This window comes from Rana temporaria, chromosome 2, assembly GCF_905171775.1.
Source record: "Rana temporaria chromosome 2, aRanTem1.1, whole genome shotgun sequence".
Lineage (NCBI taxonomy): Eukaryota > Metazoa > Chordata > Amphibia > Anura > Ranidae > Rana > Rana temporaria.
Window position 1 is genome coordinate 21,872,911 of NC_053490.1, and position 22,682 is coordinate 21,895,592.

The following is a 22,682-nucleotide window of genomic DNA, read 5'->3' on the forward strand; positions in this document are numbered from 1 at the left end:
CTAACATGGAGAGCCGTTTTTAAGCTGCAAAAAACGCTCAGAAAAGTGGCTGTAAAAACGTCCAAAAACGTCCATGGAAATGAAGCCTAATAATAAAAAATAAATAAATAAAAAAGTTCCTAATGCAAAACAATGAGCAATTAACCAAAAAAAAAATAATAATACATATAACAGGTTTATTACCTATTGGTCCTGCCAGTAGATCAGATATTTTTCCACCTCCTTTAAAGCAGAGGTTCACCCTAATAACATGTATATCTGACCAACTTCCTTATATTCGTAACAAGTACAGTCCGCAATTTTTTTTTTTTTTTTATGCTTTACGTACCTTGTAATCCATCTTTTCAATCTACTTCTACCCACGGGAGTAGGCGTTTATATGCCTAGGGGGATTGTCATCTGGGAGGTCGCCCAGATGACTGACGTCTGTTCCCCCCTGACGGATAAGGCCCCGCCCCCCGTATTGCGTAGGCGCGTACGAGTTACGGGGTTTCCGAAAAAAGAAGCCGAACATGCAGAGCGCAGGCGCAGTATAGAGCCGACTCACATCTCTGCATGTTCGGCTTGTTTCGGAAACCCCGCAACTCGTGCGCGTCTACGCAATACGGGCCTTTTCCGCCGGGGGGAACAGAAGTCAGTCATCTGGGCGACCTCCCAGAGGAGGGGTCAAGTTAAGAACTGCATAGCCCAGTCACCAGGGGCATCATCTGACTAAGGATTCTTACTATGCCATGTACAAGACATATGCGCATAGGAACAGGAGGCAAGTTAATAAACGCATAAACCCAGCCACTAAAGGGTGCAACCTGTGCCATGTATGAAACTTTGCATGTCCACAGGAACAGGAAGAAAGCTGTGAACTTCATAGCCCAGCCACCAGGGGGCACCATCTGAATCAAGATTCCCACTGTGCCATGTACAAGACTTGCCATGCCCAGATGAGCAGGAAGCAAGCCGAGAACTGCATAAATTCAGCCACCAGGGGGGCATCATCTGACTAAAGATTCTTACTATGCCATGTACAAGACTTAATATGTGCAAAGGAGCAGGAGGCAAGCCAAGAAGTGCATAAACCCAGCCACCAGGGGGCAACATCTGATTTAAGATTCTCTTGCAGAATTGGCTCTGAAAACGCACACAATTATTATAGGCAGCCAGGCACAAAACTCACCCTCCTTCAAAAGGATTCTCCCCGGGAATGAAGTGAGTGTTGTCTCGGCCAACCAAGAACTTGATTCGATGATAGAAGGACTGTAGGTTCTGCTGGGACACGGGTGCTTGCGTCTCTTGGATGATGTCCAGAGGGTCCGGAGAGCCCAGGCACAGGGCGTTGGTGTGACAGATCTGTTCCAAGCAGCAGTCTGGATCCATGCAGTCTACTAAGCCATCTGCAACATAAAGATATAAAGATCAAGTCATTTACAGAACCTCAGGAATTGGCATCAACAGGAGGAAAGAACAATAGGGAAATAACTTTTCCGCCCAAGGAAATTTAAAAAGACACGCAGCCATTCACTAAAATTTGAAGAGAAGTGGCTTAACCTTAAACTGCGTAGAGGGTTATTTACTGTAAGAGTGGTAAGGATGTGGAATTCTCTTCCACAGGCGGTGGTTTCAGCGGGGAGCATTAATAATTAAAAAAAACTATTAGATGGGCACCTTAATGACCACAACATACAGGGGTATACAACATACTACTAACATATAAGCACACACACAGGTCAGACTTGATGGTCTTTTTTTATCCTCATCAACAATGTAACTGGAGGGGAATTTATAGAATGAGCCCTAATTGCAGCATACAGCTACAGCCCTCCACCACTGGGGTCATCTGTAGGCTTTTAGCAGTGGCAACATCCAACCAAGGAAATGGATACAATGAGATAAAAGAACATATTCACCAGCAGTGGAACAAACATATACCTAGTGGACCAGAAGACTGACCTATGGCAGGGCCTGGGTTTGGACCTGCACTACAAACAGCACTCCGCCAATAATGGGTGCTTGAAGACGACGTAAAAGTAGTGCCGTGCCAAAGCCAGATGAGGAAACAAGACGTGACGTCACCAGAGCTCCAACCAAACGGGTTTCATTGTTTTTACTGTGACCTCACCACGTTGCCTTGAGGAAGGGGCCCTGCATGGTATTCCTGGACTTCCATGATGTTGTCTTCACAATAAAATATGTGATACACATTTAATTGGAGCGATGGTGACTTCTGGTCTACAGACCAATGGTGGACGTAGCTAAAAAGGTGATCTGGCCTACATCTGCTGGAGCAGGACATATCTTGGACATGTCCGCCCCATGAAAATCTTGCTCCATTAAGCAAATTGAAATGAAAAAAAGTGTTGTGAACAAGCACGAACTGTTGGTGCGGAACGCGTCAACAAAAGGCCCTATGACATCCATCTGGCATGGTTACAATAAAGAATATTTGCACAGAACTTCATCTTGTTGTGGTGTGCGGCCATCCTCCTCTTCCTTACATAAAACAAATTTCCTTGCAGCAGATGGGCACACCAAGAGGTGATTACATTTACGATACGATTGAAATTATTATTAAAATTTTTATGTCAACATTCCCCCTACATATAAGGAATAGTTGCCCATCAAGGTTATGATATTTGCATAACTCCTCCCAAGGGCCAGCCCACTGACTCCTAACTTTCTGTGCACTCTGCTGCACTGAATTTACAAAGAGTGTTATCAGCACTGCTCGGTACACCTTGATGGAGACACCTGATGTAAAGGAAACTCTGAAAGAGTTCTTGATGTAAGGGTCACCTTGATGTGGACCTTGATTGCTCTGATTGTAAGGGGAGAATCTGGTGGGGTCACCAATGTAAGGTGCAACTCTGTGGGGGACCCTGATATAAGGGGGGACGTTGATGGGAATCCTGATATAAGGGGGGACGTTGATGGGAATCCTGATATAAGGGGGGACGTTGATGGGAATCCTGATATAAGGGGGGACGTTGATGGGAATCCTGATATAAGGGGGGACGTTGATGGGAATCCTGATATAAGGGGGGACGTTGATGGGAATCCTGATATAAGGGGGGACGTTGATGGGAATCCTGATATAAGGGGGGACGTTGATGGGAATCCTGATATAAGGGGGGACGTTGATGGGAATCCTGATATAAGGGGGGACGTTGATGGGAATCCTGATATAAGGGGGGACGTTGATGGGAATCCTGATATAAGGGGGGACGTTGATGGGAATCCTGATATAAGGGGGGACGTTGATGGGAATCCTGATATAAGGGGGACGTTGATGGGAATCCTGATATAAGGGGGACGTTGATGGGAATCCTGATATAAGGGGGACGTTGATGGGAATCCTGATATAAGGGGGACGTTGATGGGGCCCTTGATGTAAGGTGCGACTGGTGGAGACCCGATTATTCTAATGTAGGGGGGATGTTGATGAGGACCCTGATGCAAGGATGGCATTGATAGTAATTCTGATGTAAGAGGGACTCTGATGGAGACCTTGACTGTAAGGTGCGACTCTGGAGACCCTGTTAACTCTGATGTAAGGGGGACTTTAATGGGGGCCCTGATGCAAGGGGGGTATTTTAATGAGAACCCTGATGTAAGGGTGACCTTGTTGTGGACACCCAATGTAAGGGGGACTCTGACAGATACCTTGATGTAAGGTGCAACTCTGATGGAGACCCTGATTACTCTTGTAAGGGGAGTCTCCGATGGGCACTCAAATGTAAGGTACAACTCTGAAGGGGACCCTGATGCACGGGGGGACATTGATGGGAACCCCAATATAAATTGGACCCGGATGGGGACCTTGATGTAAGGTGCAACTCTGATGGAGACCCTGATAACTCTTATGTAGGGGGAATGTTGATAAGGACCCAGATGCAAGAGGGACATTTGATGGTGACTCTGATGCAAGAGGGACATTTGATGGTTACTCTGATGCAAGAGGGACATTTGATGGTTACTCTGATGCAAGAGGGACATTTGATGGTTACTCTGATGCAAGAGGGACATTTGATGGTTACTCTGATGCAAGAGGGACATTTGATGGTTCCTCTGATGCAAGAGGGACATTTGATGGTTCCTCTGATGCAAGAGGGACATTTGATGGTTCCTCTGATGCAAGAGGGACATTTGATGGTTACTCTGATGCAAGAGGGACATTTGATGGTTACTCTGATGCAAGAGGTACCCTAATGTAAGTAATGAATCTGATGGGGGACCCTGATGTAAGGAGCAAATCTGATGGGGCACCCTGATGTAAGGAGAAAATTTGATGGGGGACCCTGATGTAAGGAGCAAATTTGATGGGGGACCCTGATGTAAGGAGCAAATTTGATGGGGGACCCTGATGTAAGAAGCAAATCTGATGGGGGACCCTGATGTAAGGAGCGAATCTGATGGGGGGACCCTGATCTAAGGGGGGATTCATTAATTTATAAAGCTGATGTTTTTTTAGCCCACAAATATTTGTAAAATTGATGGTGTGACCCTCGTACTGAAAAGTTTGGAGACCTTTGCTCCTAGGACATAAAACATACTGGCAGAATCATCAAATAAAAAAGGTAAATAAAAGAAAACCAAGCAGCGACAACATCTAAGGATTGGTAATCTGCAATATATTACATTTTCACTCTTGGGTTTCGAGCGACTTTAATTTGACCATAAACATCGGGGCTGACTTGGTGTCCACAGTAAACTCAGAGATGGTCTGAAGAAGCAGTCATCTGTAACCGCAAATAAAAACCCCGACCACATGGCTTCCTTTCACAGGCAGATGGAATGTATGTGTATGGGGGGGGGGGGTGTCATCACAGCGTATCACGCGGAGGCTGAGCGCTCTGGAACCGTTCAGATACACCGGCATATGATGCTACAGGCGGGATGAAATTGCTTTCAAGGGCGTTTGGGAGAAGGATAAAAAGAAAATCTTATCCTCCGATAATGTAAACCGGATAAACCTCCATTAAAGAAGGCCGACTCGCCGCTGGATGCAAATACAGCTAACCAATCAAAAATATCTGATGCAGGAAAACACTCGGCTAGGCACTATTTGAAGAGGATCGTAAATAGCTACAGAACAGAAGACTCAGAATTTTTAGGAAAACTAAAATCCATTCTGTGTTTAGGGGGCTCTGTGTCTCCTGCCCAGGTGTATAGGCAGAAATGTAAATCCGTAGTCTAATCAGACTTTATTTTACCCTCTCTGGCACCTCCCTCCCCTCATCATGCTAGTGTCATTGTTTTTTTCATTAAAAACTTTCCATTTTCATTATATACCGTATTTTAGGCCCAGTGACATCATCACTAGGTCTATATATGTCTCTATGCAATGCAGGCAGATGATGGCTGGTGGCAGGATCGCGGCGATACCTCACTTGTGTGGTTTGAACACCGTTTTCATATGCGGGCGCTACTCGCGTATGCGTTCGCTTCTGCGCGCAAGCTCGTCGGGACGGGGCGCTTTAAAAAAATGTTTTGTTTGTTTTCTTATTTATTTTTATTGATTTTATAATTTTTTACACTGAAATAAAAAATAAAATAAAAAATGTATCACTTTTATTCCTATTACAAGGAATGTAAACATCCCCTGTAATAGAAAAAAGCATGACAGGTCCTCTTAAATATGAGATCTGGGGTCAAAAAGACCTCACATCTCATATTTAGACTTCAATGCAAAAAAAAAAAAAAAAAAAAAAAAGGAAATGTTGTCATTAAAAAAAATGACAACAAAAAATTGTCTCTTTAAGAGACAATCACGACAATTTGACGTCACTTCCGCCCAGCAGAGCTATGAGGATGGGTGGGGGCCATCTTGCCCTCACTTGCATCCTCAGTGAACAGCCAGCAGCACCCGATCTCCTCCGCCGCTACCGACGGCTCCGGTAAGCGGCGGGAGGGGGGGGGGCCCTCTCCCGCCACCGATAACGGCGATCTTGCGGCGAACCCGCCGCGGAGACCGCCATTATCGTTTACACTGAAGAGATGGATACCTCGGTTGTGGCAGCAGCTGTTGCCGTTACCGAGATATCCATCTTTAAAAAGAGGATGTATATATACAGTGGGCGGGCGTAAACCGGTTAAGGGTTATGTGACAAAGGTTCATTAAAAATAGAGCTGGGTGGAACACGATTGGCCAAACTGTGACTGTGTCCCATCAGATCAGGGCCGATCCTAGGGTCACAGGTGCCTGGGTGCAGAAATATTTCTGGCGCCCCCACATGGGCGTTGTCATTTTACTAACTTCTCCCCTTTACATCTCATTATACATCACATCTGTAGATGGACTAGGTGCGGGAATGGGCAGGGGCTGTGTATCCTATGCAATCTATCATTCCATAAAACATCTAGAGCAGGGGCAGCCCAGAGCACGTGTAAAGGGATGCTGGGGATGCCATCCCCTAGCACACAGCACACTGAACACTATCACTTACCTCAATTTTCTCTCTGTGCAGCCTGAGATAGAGATGGAAGTGCATTCCAACTGGAGTTGGTGGAGGAATTCATTCCGGCACATCATCACTCAGCAGCCACTGAAAACTAGAACTCTCATGTCAGGAAGAGGAGTGGCCCCTCCCCCGAGCACTGCCAGGCTGGACGGGCTGCCCTATGCTCACACATCAGTTCTGGACAGACACACACCTAGGCTCAGAACACTAGTTCTGGACGGACACAAACAAGGAGAGAAGGAGGGAGGGGAGAACTCTGGCACTTCGGCGCCCCTACCTCTGCAGGCGCCTGGGTGCAATGCACCCTGCCTAGGATCGGCCCTGCATTAGATTCAATCAATATTCGGGGATTCAGGCAACTGCTGATACCTTGGCTACCTCAATACAATAGCACGCAAGGTTGCTTAACTGGGTGGATTAGCAAATTGATCGATTTTCTCTCGTTCAGACATCAAAAGGGGTTGAAATTTCAAAATTTTAGACATCTATAGAGACCCTACCTATGATCAGTCCACGAGTGACTATAAACACAGCACTCAGCAACGACATCAACAATTTGCTAGGTAAGGGGATTATCAGCGGGAAATCCCTAATCATAAGAGAATCGATGCAGATCATGAAATTAAAAGTCAGATACAAATTTTTTTTCCTGCAGCTGTCAGTAAGAAAACAATATTGGGGTTAGCAACCCCGCTGACATACACATCCTACTGTGGGTACACAAGGGGACATGTTACGTTGCTGGTATGTAAGGAATTAATTGAAATGCAAGTTACTCAGCAGAACATAATTTGCTGACCTTTAAAACCAATCCTGCCTGATTTTCTCGGTTGATCCCCGTGAATAAATTAATTAGTTATATCATTCTTCGGCTATACATCGGCTCCACTGATAACCACTTCAGAAGCTACTGTTTGCACAGATACATGTATGTGAATGTCATGAACACACCAAGTGGACCTCAAAACAAAAGAGGAAAACTCGGACCTAGGGCTTGTGTACGTGTGTGTGTAGGAGGAAAAGGGGGTGTAACCCCCCCCCCCATTTCTCCCCTTTAAGCTGTTGTGCCTATGTTGCTGCCTCAATGTTATTGGGGCAAAAAATTATTTTTCTTGAAAAGAAGCTCATGTACTTTAAGCTACATATTTCAAGGATCAAGCAATGCTACGTTCAGGTATGAACAGGCAGGGCTTTTTTTCAATTACAAACCAATGAATTTTGAAAGTTCTGTAGCTCCAAGCCTCAAGGCCACCCTTTCAGAATATCCGAAAAGCAAAAGTCCGATGTGAGCTTTTCATCGTAAATTCCAACCGTGTGTATGCTCCATCAGACTTTTGCTGTCGGAAATTTTGCCAGCAAAAGTTTGAGAGCTGGTTCTCAATTCGGAAAATTTGTTCGTCTGTATGCAATTTAGATGGGAAAAAAAAAACATGAATGCTCAGAAACAATTAGACGCATGTCGGAAGCATTGAACTTTTTCTCGTCTCGTCGTAGTGTTGTACGAAGTGTTGTCCGTCACCGCGTTCTTAACGCTCGAAAGTTCAGAGAACTTATGTGTCCGTGTGTATGCAAGCCAAGAATTCAGTCGAAAAAAACATCCAACTTTTTTCAGACGGAAATTCCGCTTGTGTGTACAGGGCATAAGTTATATCTACAAAACCTACAAAACCCAGTACATTAGTGTCATTGGCGTGAGGGGTGCACTCTTACGTTGGTGGTCACTGGCAGAAACCAGAGTCCCTTTTCATGATAGATGGATAGAATCAGTGAAACGAATGCCCCCTTAGACAGCTAAAAAAAAAAAAATCATTGGTGTAAGTGGTTACCAGAGAGTCAAGAACAGGCTCTGGATACAACCACAGCTCAAGCAACCTCTGAAGGAACCCTAGGGCCCCACAGAACCCTGGTTGAGAAATGCTGCCTTATATTGTTGCCAAGTAGAAAAGTGACCCTTTACATTGATGGTCAAAGAGAATCGACCCCTTACACTGGTGGCCAAAGAGAACTGACTCCTTACACTGGTGGCCAAAGAGAACTGACCCCCTACATTGGTGGCCAAAGAGAACTGACCCCTTACACTGGTGGTCAAAGAGAACTGACCCCTTACACTGGTGGCCAAAGAGAACTGACCCCTTACACTGGTGGCCAAAGAGAACTGACCCCTTACACTGGTGGCCAAAGAGAACTGACCCCTTACACCGGTGGCCAAAGAGAACTGACCCCTTACACCGGTGGCCAAAGAGAACTGACCCCTTACACTGGTGGCCAAAGAGAGCTGACCCCTTACACTGGTGGTCAAAGAGAACTGACCCCTTACACTGGTGGCCAAAGAGAACTGACCCCTTACACTGGTGGCCAAAGAGAACTGACCCCTTACACTGGTGGCCAAACAGAACTGACCCCTTACACTGGTGGCCAAAGAGAACTGACCCCTTACACTGGTGGCCAAAGAGAACTGAACCCTTACACTGGTGGTCAAAGAGAAGTGACCCCTTACACTGGTGGTCAAAGAGAAGTGCAAATTCTGGTGCAGCTGTGCATGGTAGCCAATCAGCTTCTAACTTCAGCTTGTTTAATTAGGCTTTGAAAAAAAAAAACATAGCGGATTCGTTTCTATGCAGAGCTACACAAGATTTTGCACTCTAGTTTTAGTAAATCAACCCCATAGCAAGTCTCTTCTGCTACAAAAGACGTTGCTTCTCACAGATTTTCAGATGTAGCTTAAATTCTGTTTTAAAGCCACTTTGAAGCTTTGCAAAAATGTTTTTGAACATCCCCGTAGTCAACAATAGATGCCATCACAAGACCCAATTGAAGGGTTTCTATACCTGACACTGGAGAAATGTGGCCTCCCCGTCCTAGGGAGAAAAGTGCAAATCTATCATCATGGCACAGAAAACCGTTCAGTGAAAAAACCTACTTTACGGTGCCAATTAAGGAAATCTCCAGCTTTATGATAGCTCCACTTACACTAATCCTGCTTTGTGAGCCAAGTAATTTCAGTGTCAGACACGGGCGGATTACTGAAGAAGTCACTTAGCATACAGGATGGATGAAGGGGAGTCGTGTATGATTGGTCTTCACCACGTTACGCAGGAACAACTGCGGTGCTGCACAATAACGGGGCAGTGTGGCGTTCGGGGAAGATGTCACAGGGTCAGGAGACAATTCATTCAGCTGAACGGCTTATTTTAAATGCCATACAGTCATAATGTAGGTCATTTACAATACTGAAGGAAGAAAGTGTGGCTGCCTTGTTGTTTCATCTGGAATAAGCCATAATAACATGGGGGGGGGGGGGGCGGGGGTCCTACTTCCTTTACTACCATGGAAAGCAAATTAGCACCCGCACCATCCGGTTATCTAACCATAAAAATAATGGGCTTGAATTAATTCACTCAATAAATTATTAAATTCCTTTTCCAGTTACAACTCAAACGTTTTTTTTTCTATTCCAGTGACCATAGTCATTGGTACAAATAGAGAGGGTGAATCTCCCAAGTAGCCATTTTCAACTTTTTTAACATGAAAGAACCCTTAAAATAACTTTCCGGTCTCAGGGAACCACTGCTAATAAAGTGGTGTTCATAGGTTTACATACCCTGGCCAAATTTTTTATTTCATTTTCAGACAATATGAATGATAACACAAAAACTTTTCTTTCACACATGGTTAGTGTTTGGCTGAAGCCATTTACTATCAACTGTGTTAACTCTTTTTAAATCCATAATGACAACAGAAACTACCCAAATGACCCTGATCAAAAGTTTACATACCCTGGTGATTTTGGTCTGATAACATGCACACAAGTTGACACAAAGGGGTTTGAATGGCTATTAAAAGGTAACCATCCTCACCTGTGATCTGTTTGTTTGCAATTATTGTGTATGTATAAAAGGTCAATGAGTTTCTGGACTCCTGACAGACCCTTGCATCTCTCATTCAGTGCTGCACTGACGTTTCTGGATTTTGAGTCATGGGGAAAGCAAAAGAATTGTCAAAGGATCTGCGGGAAAAGTTAGTTGAACTGTATAAAACAGGAAAGGGATATAAAAAGATATCCAAGGAATTGATAATGCCAATCAGCAGTGTTCAAACTCTAATCAAGAAATGGAAAATTAGGTGTTCTGTTGAAACAAAACCACGGTCAGGTAGACCTACTGAAATTTCAGCCACAGCTGATCATACATGACCATTGGGCTGATAGCCAGTGTGCAACTCCTTATCTTCGTTGACAGTCAGTTTCAGTAGGATGAGAAAGCCCTAGCTTCTCCTCCTCTCCCTCCCACAGCTTTCACCTGCTTAATTGATGGCCATACAGGGAGATTTGTGCCTGTAACTGCCTCCAACGCCACGCCGATCACCCCCAATTGTCCCCTTGTGTCCTCCTCCGGCCCTACTGTGTCTTGTGGAAGTCAGCACCCAACAGTACTGTGAGTCACCGGGCTGTTTTGTCTGATTGCGCTTGGAGCGGTGCTCTTTACTTTTTCGGGGTCAACTTTTTCTAGCTACTATAGATTGTGGTCATGCGATCTTCCCCAGCTTACTTTGCACTTCACTGTGTGAGCAATGGGTGCATCTAAGAGGAAACGTGTGAGGCGACTTTCAGATGTCCATTCAGTAAATCCCCTCCATTTTCTCAGAAACTACAACTGAAGTGCCAACACCACTGATAAGAGGTGTGAATACAACGTTATGCCATTAAAAGTTAAGGGTATAATCCAAAAAAGTATCCAGCACATTTCGGGGGTCCAAACGCTAAACTTGCTGCTAAAAAGGCCAGTGATTCTAATTCACACTGGAAAAAATACAATTACAATTGTAAGGTCCAGTTCACTCCTGGTTTGTTCAAATTGTTGCCAGTCAAGTCCTGATGAAAGGGGCCCCTGAAATGCTTTGCCAAGTTTGGATTATACCCCTGACTTTTAATGGAATAATAATGTAATGTATCTGAACCTTCTAGCAGTGGTGGGCCGCTTTAATTTCAATTCTCATTATATTACATTACAAGCCAAGCCAAGGGAGACTGTGGAGATCTTCTGGGGTGTAGAAGCCACCTGTCCAGAAACCAGATCATTTACACCAACACCTTACATTAACAATACCAGTAAGAAAACCCTACGGGTCTAGCGCTATCTTTCCACTTTAATCAACCCTTGGAATGGCACAGAGCTGAGTGGTGCTCAAATAATAAAGAAAGTCCATTGAAGCTGCTTAGTTCAGCTCCGCTCTGGCAGCAAGGTTCTCTGAAGGAGCCCCTGTCAATCACGCTATGGGAGACACCCCATAAGTCAACAAAGAGTGTTATGTGGGGCGACTAGCTGAGGAGGAAGGAGAAAGTGCATGGCTTCTTTCCCAGGGAAGCCTGGAGCAAGCTCAGAGAGACTGTACAGAAGACACAACGTTAGCTGGTATAGCGTTGCCCTGAAAGTAGAAGAAACTGTCAGGATCACCAGGTATTTACAACCTAATAATACAGTTTTGAAAGAAACTTCAGCACGCAAAGTCAGGAAATTTAAAATAGAGCCAATGGCAAAAAATTTATTTAGAGCCGCGGAGCAACCGCCTATCAAATGGCAATCTGAAAAGCTATCCACCACAATAACAGCCGCACGTGTGAATGAGTCCTCATAGTCAGTTAAATGCTTTAAACAAGTGGCAGGCTGAGCATAAAACTAGTCTGCAAGTACGCTATCCGAACACAAAAAATAATATATATTTTTCGATAATCTTTATTATGCAATATCAAAAAGTGATGGGGCGGGGGGGGTCAGGAAATATATTCTAATTAAAGGATGTGATTTTTACACTTCATCCTGTGTAGAACACCTTCCATGAAAAGTAGCACCAAAAAAAAAAAAAAGCTTTTGAAATATATGGCATAAAATTGAAAATAATTGGATTATGAGTACTGGAGAAGGGATCCTGTTTCCAGAGGGGAAAAAAACAGCTTCAGTAGAATTATTTTAGCTTGTCAGAGCTTGACTCTTGCTACGGCAGGTGACCGGCAAATTGATTTTGTCACTGTGTGTAGCATGATATGGACTGTCCCCCCGTTACCAGAAAATGAAAAAAAAAACTCTTCATGTCCTTTGCAGCTTAGAGGAAGCATTGATGTGCAATATGGAGATGTGTGTATATCGTCCACTTTGAAGCTAGTAGTAGCTAGTCTCAAACTAGGGTTTAGGGTTGAAGGTTGAAGACTTTTCACAGCTTCTCCAAGCCACTTCCTCAGTTCCAATAAGTGTCAAGAAGATAACCCAGAATTTATTTTCACACACACAACACCTTAATCTATTCACCATTGAATGTCAAGGCAGATGTTGATTGTCCAAGAACGGGTTGGGAGGTGGGAAAATTGTGAAGCCCCCTTTTCTTTTACATAACCCTAGTCTTGGTATCAAAGTCTGTGTAGGTGTTAAACCTTTCTAGTCATGTTGTTAAACGTGTGAATTGTCAAATTGCAAGGGTAGAGATCATAGAGCACTAGATGTGGAAGACAGATGGGTCAATGGCCTCCACCTTTAGTCAGGGGGTACCAGCTTGATGTAGATGACCGCTTTAATGCCTCAGTTGTCCTCTCTGCTTAAAATGTGAACCTCGCTGTCCTTGAAAGTCTGGTCTTTTGACTTTGATGTCGGAAGACTGCAGAGTCTTGACATTTAGCAGTTCCCCTCCTATGTTTAGAAGATAGAAGGGAAACCGTATCCTCACATGTAGTGAGCATGTGGATACTTAGTAGTAGAGGGTGCCACGTCCTGATATATATGGAGAAAGAATTAACTAGGGGCTAGTTGTTGGACTTTTCAGGCACAGTATACTGGTAAAGATATAGTCTTACAGAGAATTTGTCTCTAAAATTTAATTTATTTAATACAAAAAACATATAGTTCACATATTAAAAACTGATGTTCCTATAAGGAACTAGTTAGCAAACTAGCTACACATTGCCAAGTTGCTCCAAGGCAAAAACAGGAAATAGTAAATAAATGGTCACATTTAGTGGTACAAAAAGTCAAATATATCAAGACTTTAACATAGTAAAGATGATGAAAAGTATCCTGTATTTAAGATGGAGATTCAGGCATGAATTGTCTGAAAGATGGAGACAGCAATGGATAGACTCAAGAGACTTAACCGAAGCCTGTGATGTCACCGCTGTCTCCACTAGCTGCGTGCGTCCCTCTTCCTTCCGGGGCCAAAAACTCTGGCTCTGTGACTGGTTGGAGTCACGTGATGACCTCATTTAGAACGGCACGATCGCCGTTTCTAAAGTGCGCCTGCGCCATAGACATTGGCGCATGCGCCGTAGACATAGGCGCGCGTCTCTATTGTAAATATCTCCTAAACCGTGGAGGTTTAGGAGATATTTCAAGCACCTAGAGGTAAGCCTCAATCTAGGCTTACCTGTAGGTAAAAGTGGTTGTACAGGGTGTACAACCACTTTAAGCATCCAGTGTGTCAGATCCATCCACCAGAGTTTGCATATAACCCAAAATATCACTTGTGGGTGGACTGGCCCTTTAACACTTTTGAATCCCCGACTCTGTTATTTCAATGTTTTTCTCCATTTGAGGTGTGTATATCTCAGCACAGATCCGTTTTTTTTTTTCCCTTCTTTAAACAAACAAAAATCTCTGATTCTGGCGGCTTCTGTGCCGTCGCCGGCTTATTTTCCTTCGCTTGATAAAACACTGAGATGACCCTGGGATTGGAGCGAAAAAGACTTTGACGATAATTACAGAGGAAGCAAATGACAAACATTACCTGTGCGCATCGCTCATTTACAGATATTTACGAAATAATAGCCGCGCTGTCCCCATGCATCCTGCAATTACCCCATCATGGGAAATGTGTGAGTGACAAGCACTTCATATAATTATGGTGATGGCAATGATTCTGCCGTAACGAGGAGAAAAAAAAAAAAAAAGCACTACTTACCGGCATCGTTGTCCTTCCCATCACCGCAGGACGTCTCCATGGACGTGTCGCACCCCGCTCCTCTCCATCCTGGGATGCAGACGCAGTTCCAGCCATTAAGGTCCAGCGTGCATCGTCCATTGCCATTGCACAGGCCTGGGCATCCCTCTGGAAAAACGGATAGGTACAATGGTTAGGGGGTTATATAGGCAATTTAAAACAAAAAACGAAAAAAAAAAAAAAAAACATTCTTAAGACACCATCTAAGCATACACTATAATACCAAAAGTATGGGGACACCTGTATTTACACACACATGAACTTTAATGGCATCCCAGTCTTAGTCCGTAGGGTTCAAAATTGAGCTGGCCCACCCTTTGCAGCTATGACAGCTTCAACTGTGTGTGTCTATGGGAATGTTTGACCATTCTTCCAGAAGTACATTTGTGAGGTCAGGCACTGATGTTGGATGCAAAGGCCTGGATCGCAGTCTCCACTCTAATTCATCGCAGAGGTGCTCTACTGGGTTGCGGTCAGGACTCTGTGCAGGCCAGTCAAGTTCCTCCATCCAAAAATCACTCATCCATGTCTTTATGGACCTTGCTTTGTGTACTGGTCCAAATCATTTGGTGGAGGGGAATTATGGTGTGGGGGTTGTTTTTCAGGGGTTGGGATTGGCCCCTTAGTTTCAGTGATGGGAACTCTTAAGGCGTCAGCATACCAAGACATTTTGGACAATTTCATGCTCCCAACTCTGGGGGGGAACTGTTAAGTTATTTCTACTTTGAGATAGGTTGGGGCAGGGGTTAGAGTCATGGCACAAAGAGGGGGTGCGGTGAGGACCAGAGTGAATGAAGGTGTTTGCTGTACACTCAGTTAGAAAGAGGACCTTCTCCAGGTCCTATTATACTCCTTTATAGTCTCTAATGGGACCCGGAGGGGACTCTAATGCCTCGTTTCCACTGAGCGGATCGGTTCGGTACGGTTCGGTACGCTATTTTGGGTGTTTCCATTATGAAAGTGTGCCATAAAACCGAACCGTACCGGACCATTCTGGGTCCTGCTTCAGATGTGGGGCCATAGAAAATGGAACGGTTCCATTAGGGCGGAGATGCAATACATTCCACTGATTGGTGGACGTGCTAGGCATTTTTTCTAAATCCTGTATGGTCCCGACGGTTCAATTTGCAGTGGAAACACTCACGAGAATAGACCGGTCCGTTCTAAACCGTTCCAAATCTACTGACCCAAACCGTTCCGTTCAGTGGAAACAAGGCATAATAGACTCTATAATGAACAGTGAAAGGGCCTCTGTTAGAGAGACCACCCTTTATGTCCTTTTAGACGCCTTTGTAGTCTCTAATTGACTCTAATAGACTCCGATTGGGCCTGGAGGGGACCCTTTCTAACAGACTGTCAATAGACTAATAATGGAAACTGTTAGAAAGAAACCCCCCTCCAGGTCCCATTGAAAATAAAGGCAGAAATTGTACTTTGTTTAAAATTAAGGGATGGGGTCATAGGCGGGGCCTAACAGGCGTCCTTTGCTTTTTTGGTCCGGGGACCCCGAGTGTTATAACTCCACCCCTGCTTGTCACATTCCCGGATATACACATGACCATTTACAAATCTGTGTATGGAATCCATAACTGTATTATGGAACAACAAGCATTAAAACAGTAACCGTAAAGATTAATTTCAGATACATCATACAATAAGAATTGTAAATATAAAGAGGAAAGGATCACCGCTACTCTCGACCAGCCTAGGTGAACAAACTCAGCCTGTGTGTCCCCACCATACCACACCTCCTAATTTATTTCTCCACGGTAGGTGGGGAAAATGAATCTGGGTGCATGGTATGGCAGAGACATGTAGGCTAAGGCCACTCCCTATAGTTTGTTCACCTGGGCCGGTCGGGAGTAGTGATGATCCGTTCCTCTTTATATTTACTATCCCTCTGGATTGGTATTATAATAAACCTGCACCCCATGCTCTGGGACACAGGGATATACTTTCACCTCCATTTCACCTATACTTCGAGTGGCGCCAAAAGCTATATAACAATTCTGAATATATACTTACTGAGAACACTCTATCATTTTCCAATACTGGCCATAAACTTGCCATTACTTGGAGAGTTTCAACCAATTCTAACCAAAAACTACTGACATGAATAAAGGCAACCAACCATCCACATTTTCTACCACTAATTCTTGAAGGTAGGTCACCTTAATCCCTTTGACCATTTTTCATGATCAAAAGTTGATTTTAAGGGGTACATGCCATAAAAATTGCCAAGTGTAGGCAACATAACAGACAATCTGTGCCATATTACCAAGAGCGGTGTGACCACAACCAACAAAAATGCAAATGCCAACATCCTGGCAGATTAAAAAAAAAATCTTATATGTTAAAAGAGGAAATGTATCAAAAAGGTGAAAGAAATAAGCAAAGAAAGCAATTATATTGTTGCAAATTGTATTCCATGTATTCTTCCCGCACCTCGCTGTTGGTTACTGACCCCGTACATCACAGAAGTTGGCCAAAAGTCATGGGAGGAACGGGCAGACCAGAGCCACCAATCATATTTGTTGGACACCATTTCCTCATCTGAGTGTTTAAAGTGCACCATGTGTCTGTTTATATGTTTAACCACTTAACCCCCTGGACCATATTGCTGGTCAAAGACCAGGCCACTTTTTGCAATTCGGCACTGTGTCGCTTTAACTGACAATTGCGCGGTCGTGCAACGTGGCTCCCAAACAAAATTGGCGTCCTTTTTTTCCCACAAATAGAGCTTTCTTTTGGTGGTATTTGATCACCTCTGCGGTTTTTAGTTTTTTTGCTATAAACAAAAATAGAGAGACAATTTAGAAAAAAATAAATATTTTTTACTATAATAAATATCCCCCAAACATATATAAAAAACGATTTTTTTTCTCAGTTTGGGCCGATACGTATTCGTCTACATATTTTTCGTAAAAAAAAAATCGCAATAAGCGTTTATTGATTGGTTTGCGCAAAAGTTATAGCGTTTACAAAATAGGGGGTATTATTATGGCATTTTTCTTAATATTGTTTTTTTTACTAGTAATGGCGGCGATCATCGATTTTTATCGGTACTGCGACATTTTGCGGACACTTCTGACACTTGACACATTTTTGGGACCATTGGCATTTTTATAGCGATCAGTGCTATAAAAATGCATTGATTACTGTACAAATGCCACTGGCAGTAAAGGGGTTAACACTAGGGGGCGAGGAAGGGGTTAATCATGTTCCCTGGGTGTGTTCTAACTGAAGAGGGGGTGGGACTGACATGGGGAAATGACAAATCGCTGTTCATACATTGTATTAACAGACGATAGGTCATTTCCCCCCCTGACAGGACCGGGAGCTGTGTGTTTACACACACAGCTCCCGGTTCTCGCTCTGTAACAAGCGATCGCGGGTGCCCGGCGGTGATCGCGACCGCCGGGCACACGCAACAGGGGCGAGCGCGCCTCCGGCTGCTCGGCGACATGACGTATAGCTACTGTACGTGATCTCGCCCAGCAGAGCCGACCTACCGCCGTACAACTGCGGTGGCTGGTCGGCAAGCAGTTAACGAGACTCCGGGGTTCATTTACTAAAACTGAAGAGTGCAAAACCTGGTGCAGCTCTGCATAGAAACCAATCAGCTTCCAGGTTTTTTTTGAAAGCCTAAAGGAACAAGCTGACGTTAGAAGCGGATTGGCTACCATACAGAGCTGCACCAGATTCAGAAGTCTCCAGTTTTAGTAAATTAACCTGTCACCAGACTGCTCATTTAAAAAATAAATCTTTCCATAAGATTATATGTGCATTTAACATATAATAAGCATGTTATTTACCTGTAGAAGCCTCCCTTGTGTAGACATTCAAAAAGCCCCGAGACTACTGTTGGGTGCCGCCCAACTGAACTAAACTAATAGGACATAAGGCAGGACTGCTGTTAATGAGCCCCAAGTGTGAAAGCTGTGTCCAATAGTAAGGACAACGGCATAGTACTGGTGTCAAAGCAGCTATGATCAGGCACCAACTCAAGGAGTGACCCAAGATTGCTACCAGATCTCGTTTACCGTCCAATAATAGTGTTATTGCACAGCGTCCCCATTGGACCAGGGCCCTACCAAAAGCAGGAGCAGAAAACTCTGGTGCTTCCCCATGCGATCCCCTATTTAGTCATGTGACATTACACAGCAAAAACACCGGGAGCGTGTTAAGACGAAGCACTGAAAAAGCGCAAAACGCATCAAAATTCTTCCTCCCATTGTCATATAAAGTTTTTAAGTCTGCATTTGGATAATAAAAGCTTTTTAGGATTGAGCCAACTAAAATATTTCTGCATTTAAAACGCACTGGGAGAGCATCAAAAGTGTGTCCCACTTGGATGACTTTCCTGAGCAGTTCTGCTATGAAGTAGAATTTGAAAAAAGCCTCCAACTGGAAAAGTCTGCAGTACGTGACTTTGTGAGGCAGCAAATAAGAGCCAAGGGGAGCCCGGGCTCAAACTTCACACTTGGGGGGGTCCCTACCTTTATAGGTTCATCAGTGAGTAAAGAATATCAGGGGCAGGTCCTAAGAAACTATACCAGCAACATATCGCCATGGACAAGAAGCCTAAGGAAGCACATCTCCGTGTAAGAATATAAAACAAGAAACACAGAACATATTTGTGCACTGCTTCTTGGATTCCCTGCCAAATAAGGTTTAATGAAATATGAGGCCCGTGAAGTGAAAAATCGTGGAAAGGGTTCAGAAGAGCAAAATAGTCATAGTTGGCTAGTTCATTTCAATGTCAACCCAATTAACTTACCGAAAATGGAATAATAAGAAAATAAAAAAGTCAATAATTAAGAAAGACAAATAAATCTGAAAATACCGATATGCACGTAGACACTGTACTGTGTAAAGACGGTAAGATTTTACATATTTTTTTTAATTTTTAGTCTGCAGTGCCTCAACAGAGAATTATGGTCAAAGCTCTTTTGGCCATACTTCTCCTATGGGTCACAGGCAGGGCTCAAGTCCTGCGGGAATGCGTGGGAACGGAGTTCCTGCACTTTTTTCACAGCAGGAACTCAGTTCCCTTTGCAGGACTAGAGCAGCCGAGAGCAGCCGAGCCGCCGAGCCAATCCTTCACTAAGCGGCGATGCCCAGATCGAGTCACTGTCAGGGGCAGGCGAACCTTAGTAATCCTTTATGTTACTGGCCGCTTCCTGTATATGGATTCATCGGGTAGTGTGTCGGTATTCCGTCACTTCCTCGAAGCAAGCAAGTTCTTTCTAAATGCCACGATAACTCGCGGCAGACCTCCGCAATGTCTCCTGGGAACAATGACAAAAGCTCCCAGGAGACATTGCGGCATCGAGGAAGTGACGGAATACCCGCACACTACCCGATGAATACATATACAGGAAGCAGCAAGTAACATAAAGGATTACTAAGGTACAGTGGATCAAAAAAAAACAAAAAACATGCGGTTTAGTAATTATGCATATGAGCGTATAATTATTTATTTTTTTGGTGGGGGAGTGGATCTTGGGTGGGAGTTCCCACACTTTTTTCCCCAGGACTTGACCCCTGGTCACAGGAGTGCACTTATTTCCACACTCCTATGCACTCCACTGGGAATTCTAGTAGGGTTTAAATCAGGGCTGCTTTCATGCCACTAAAGTTCCTCCACACCAAACTCAATTAACATGCCTTTTTGGAGCCGGCGTTGATCACATAGGAACAGTCAGGTTGCAACAGAAAATAATCTTCTCCAAGCTATTGAAAGAGCATAACGGTCTAAAATGTCTTGTATGCTGTAGCATTAACAGTACCATTCAATAAAATGCCTAAACTTAATAATTTGATTGGGTGTTTACATACCTTTGCCCATAGAATGTAAGTTTGATCGTCAGGGGTGAATAAAGTTTTGGCCTTAGAGTGCACCATGGTTCCCAACTCTGTATGGACATAATCGTTGCCTAATGTGGCAGCTTAATAAAAATGTTATATATGCTAAATATCTGGTTCTGTATAGGTGCAGGCTGGTGAGACATAGAGTAGAGTCACCCGCTGACTCCCTAAATCTTTTGGGTACTCCCAAAAGAACAAAATATATCTGTCATAGTTTGTGGCTCTATTTTCTCCCACCTGGGAGTATTGGGTTTCTCCACTCTATTGACTGGCTGTCATGATAACATGATCAGGAACCATGTTGATTGGTTCCTGATTGTTATTCTGATAATTGTTGCCATCAGTGAAAGCACAGTCACAGAACTAGGAGCACCCACAAGTACACAATCCTTGGTCACAGCAGCAACATAGATCAACATTCTGATAGCTTGCAGGTGACTATTAGTTCACCAAATAGCAGTTTAGGCAGTTGGCGTATTTCCAGTGCTGCCATCTCTGCACTGTTTTATCTTATGTGGCTCCTGATGCTGGGGCTGTAGACAAAGGGTCTCTACTCCAAAGGCCAGGTGGTTACGACTAGTGACCATATGGGCCTTCTGCACCAGGATCTTATCTTATGTGGCTCCTGTTGCCGGGGATGTAGACCGTGGCCCATATTCTCAAAGGAGATATGACGGCGTATCTCCAGATACGCCATCGTATCTCTGAGTCTGAGCCGTCGTATCTATGCGCCTGATTCATAGAATCAGTTACGCATAGATTTGTATTAGATCCGACCGTGTAAGCCTATTTACGCTACGCCGCCGCAACTTACGGAGCAAAAGCTTTGAGAATACTGCCCGTCTAAGTTGCGGAGGCGTAGCGTAAATAGGATATGCTACGCCGGAACAAAGATACGCTCTTCTACGAGAATCTGGTCCAAAGGATCTCTACTTCAAAGGCCAGTTGGTTACGACTAGTGACCATATGGGCCTTCTGCACCAGAATCTTATCGTATGCGGCTCATGTTGCTGAGGATGTAGAAAAAGAATCTCCACTCCAAAGGTCAGGTGGTTACCAATAGTGACCACATGGGCATTCTGCACCAGGATCTTATCTTATGTGGCTCCTGATGCTGGGGATGTAAAAAAATAAATAAATAAAAAGTCTCTCTACTCCAAAGTGACCATATGGGCTTTATGCACCAGAATCCTGTCTGCAGAGATCTCACAGTCCTATTTATGGGTTCCAGCACTGGTATCTTGGCATTGGGGGTGTAGGGAATGATTTTCTACTCTAAAGCCACGATGACAGTGACAGGACAAATACGAGACTTCTGTGTTGAGTTCACATAGCCCTAAGTGGAAATCGAACAGTGCCACCAGAAGATCCCCGATTTAAAGTTCTGGTTGGGCTGACCCTTTAACTGGCTGTCTAAGTTATTTCCTTACAGTAAATGACAGATGGATAGTGGCTAAGCTCAGTAAATGACTGATGGGTATCTCTAGCCTTAAACATTTTGGATATTGCTTCAATATTACCTGCCTGATTTCACCAATTTGCAGAAAAATGTTAGGCTTAATATTGGCACAGGACACAAAATTGCTACTTGAGTTAATATCATGATTAAAATTGTCCAAAGAAAAAAAAAACTGTTCTCATTGTCCCAAGAAACCCGTTGGCATTCTCTTTTATTCTCCCATGCTGGATGGGCAATTCTGACTAGCTGCCATGGGCAACAAGGACAATTTTATCCTGATCCATTTAGGAAAATGAGCTGGAAGTTCACTGCAAATTGTCAACAATGCCTCTGTAAGTTCTGCTCATATGGAAGAAGACATCAGATAATGGCTTGAACATTTTTGTGGTAACACACAGACAGTATGAAAAGTAAAAAAAAAGGAAGACTGATACAATACCTTTCACTACCTTATCCAGATAGTGGGCTTGGGAAATAAAAGACAGGACATTTAAGGTAGGGTTGAATAAGTGTTGGGTGCCAGTCAGCTGTGCAGGGAATACAGAAGCACAAAGGGAAACAGAAGGAGCCATGTTACAGCGATATGTTGTGGTACAGACAGAGAAGGGATGAAGGAACACAAGTGCAGGCTTGGAAAGCAACATTCATTCCAGACATGTAACTAATATGTGACAGGTCCCCGAAACAAAATCATTACAGCTGCCCCCATGTTGTCCAACCTCATTCTTAAAACAAACCTATCAGGGGCAAATTATATGAACTGTCATTGTTGAGGAAATCATAATGTCCTCTGAGAGTACAACGTGCACTGAAAACTGATTTCAAGTGACCTCAGAAGCCCTATATCTAAAACAGCCTCAGACAAGGTGCATAAAGCCAAGTAAGGGGGAAACAGATTCAGATTTACCTATAAAGCTGTA

The 22,682-nt window shown here is 43.9% G+C and overlaps 1 protein-coding gene across 1 annotated transcript in view; it reads right to left on the reverse strand.

Moving 5' to 3' along the window:
• LOC120928194 (teneurin-4) overlaps positions 1-22,682 on the reverse strand; it is a 307,285-nt gene that overhangs the window by 97,835 nt on the left and 186,768 nt on the right. Inside the window, exons 11-12 of the mRNA XM_040339303.1 lie at positions 14,394-14,540; positions 1,172-1,388 (exon numbers count right to left, since the gene is read on the reverse strand). Of these exons, the coding sequence (XP_040195237.1) occupies positions 1,172-1,388; positions 14,394-14,540 (364 nt within the window). The remainder of the gene's footprint in view (positions 1-1,171; positions 1,389-14,393; positions 14,541-22,682) is intronic.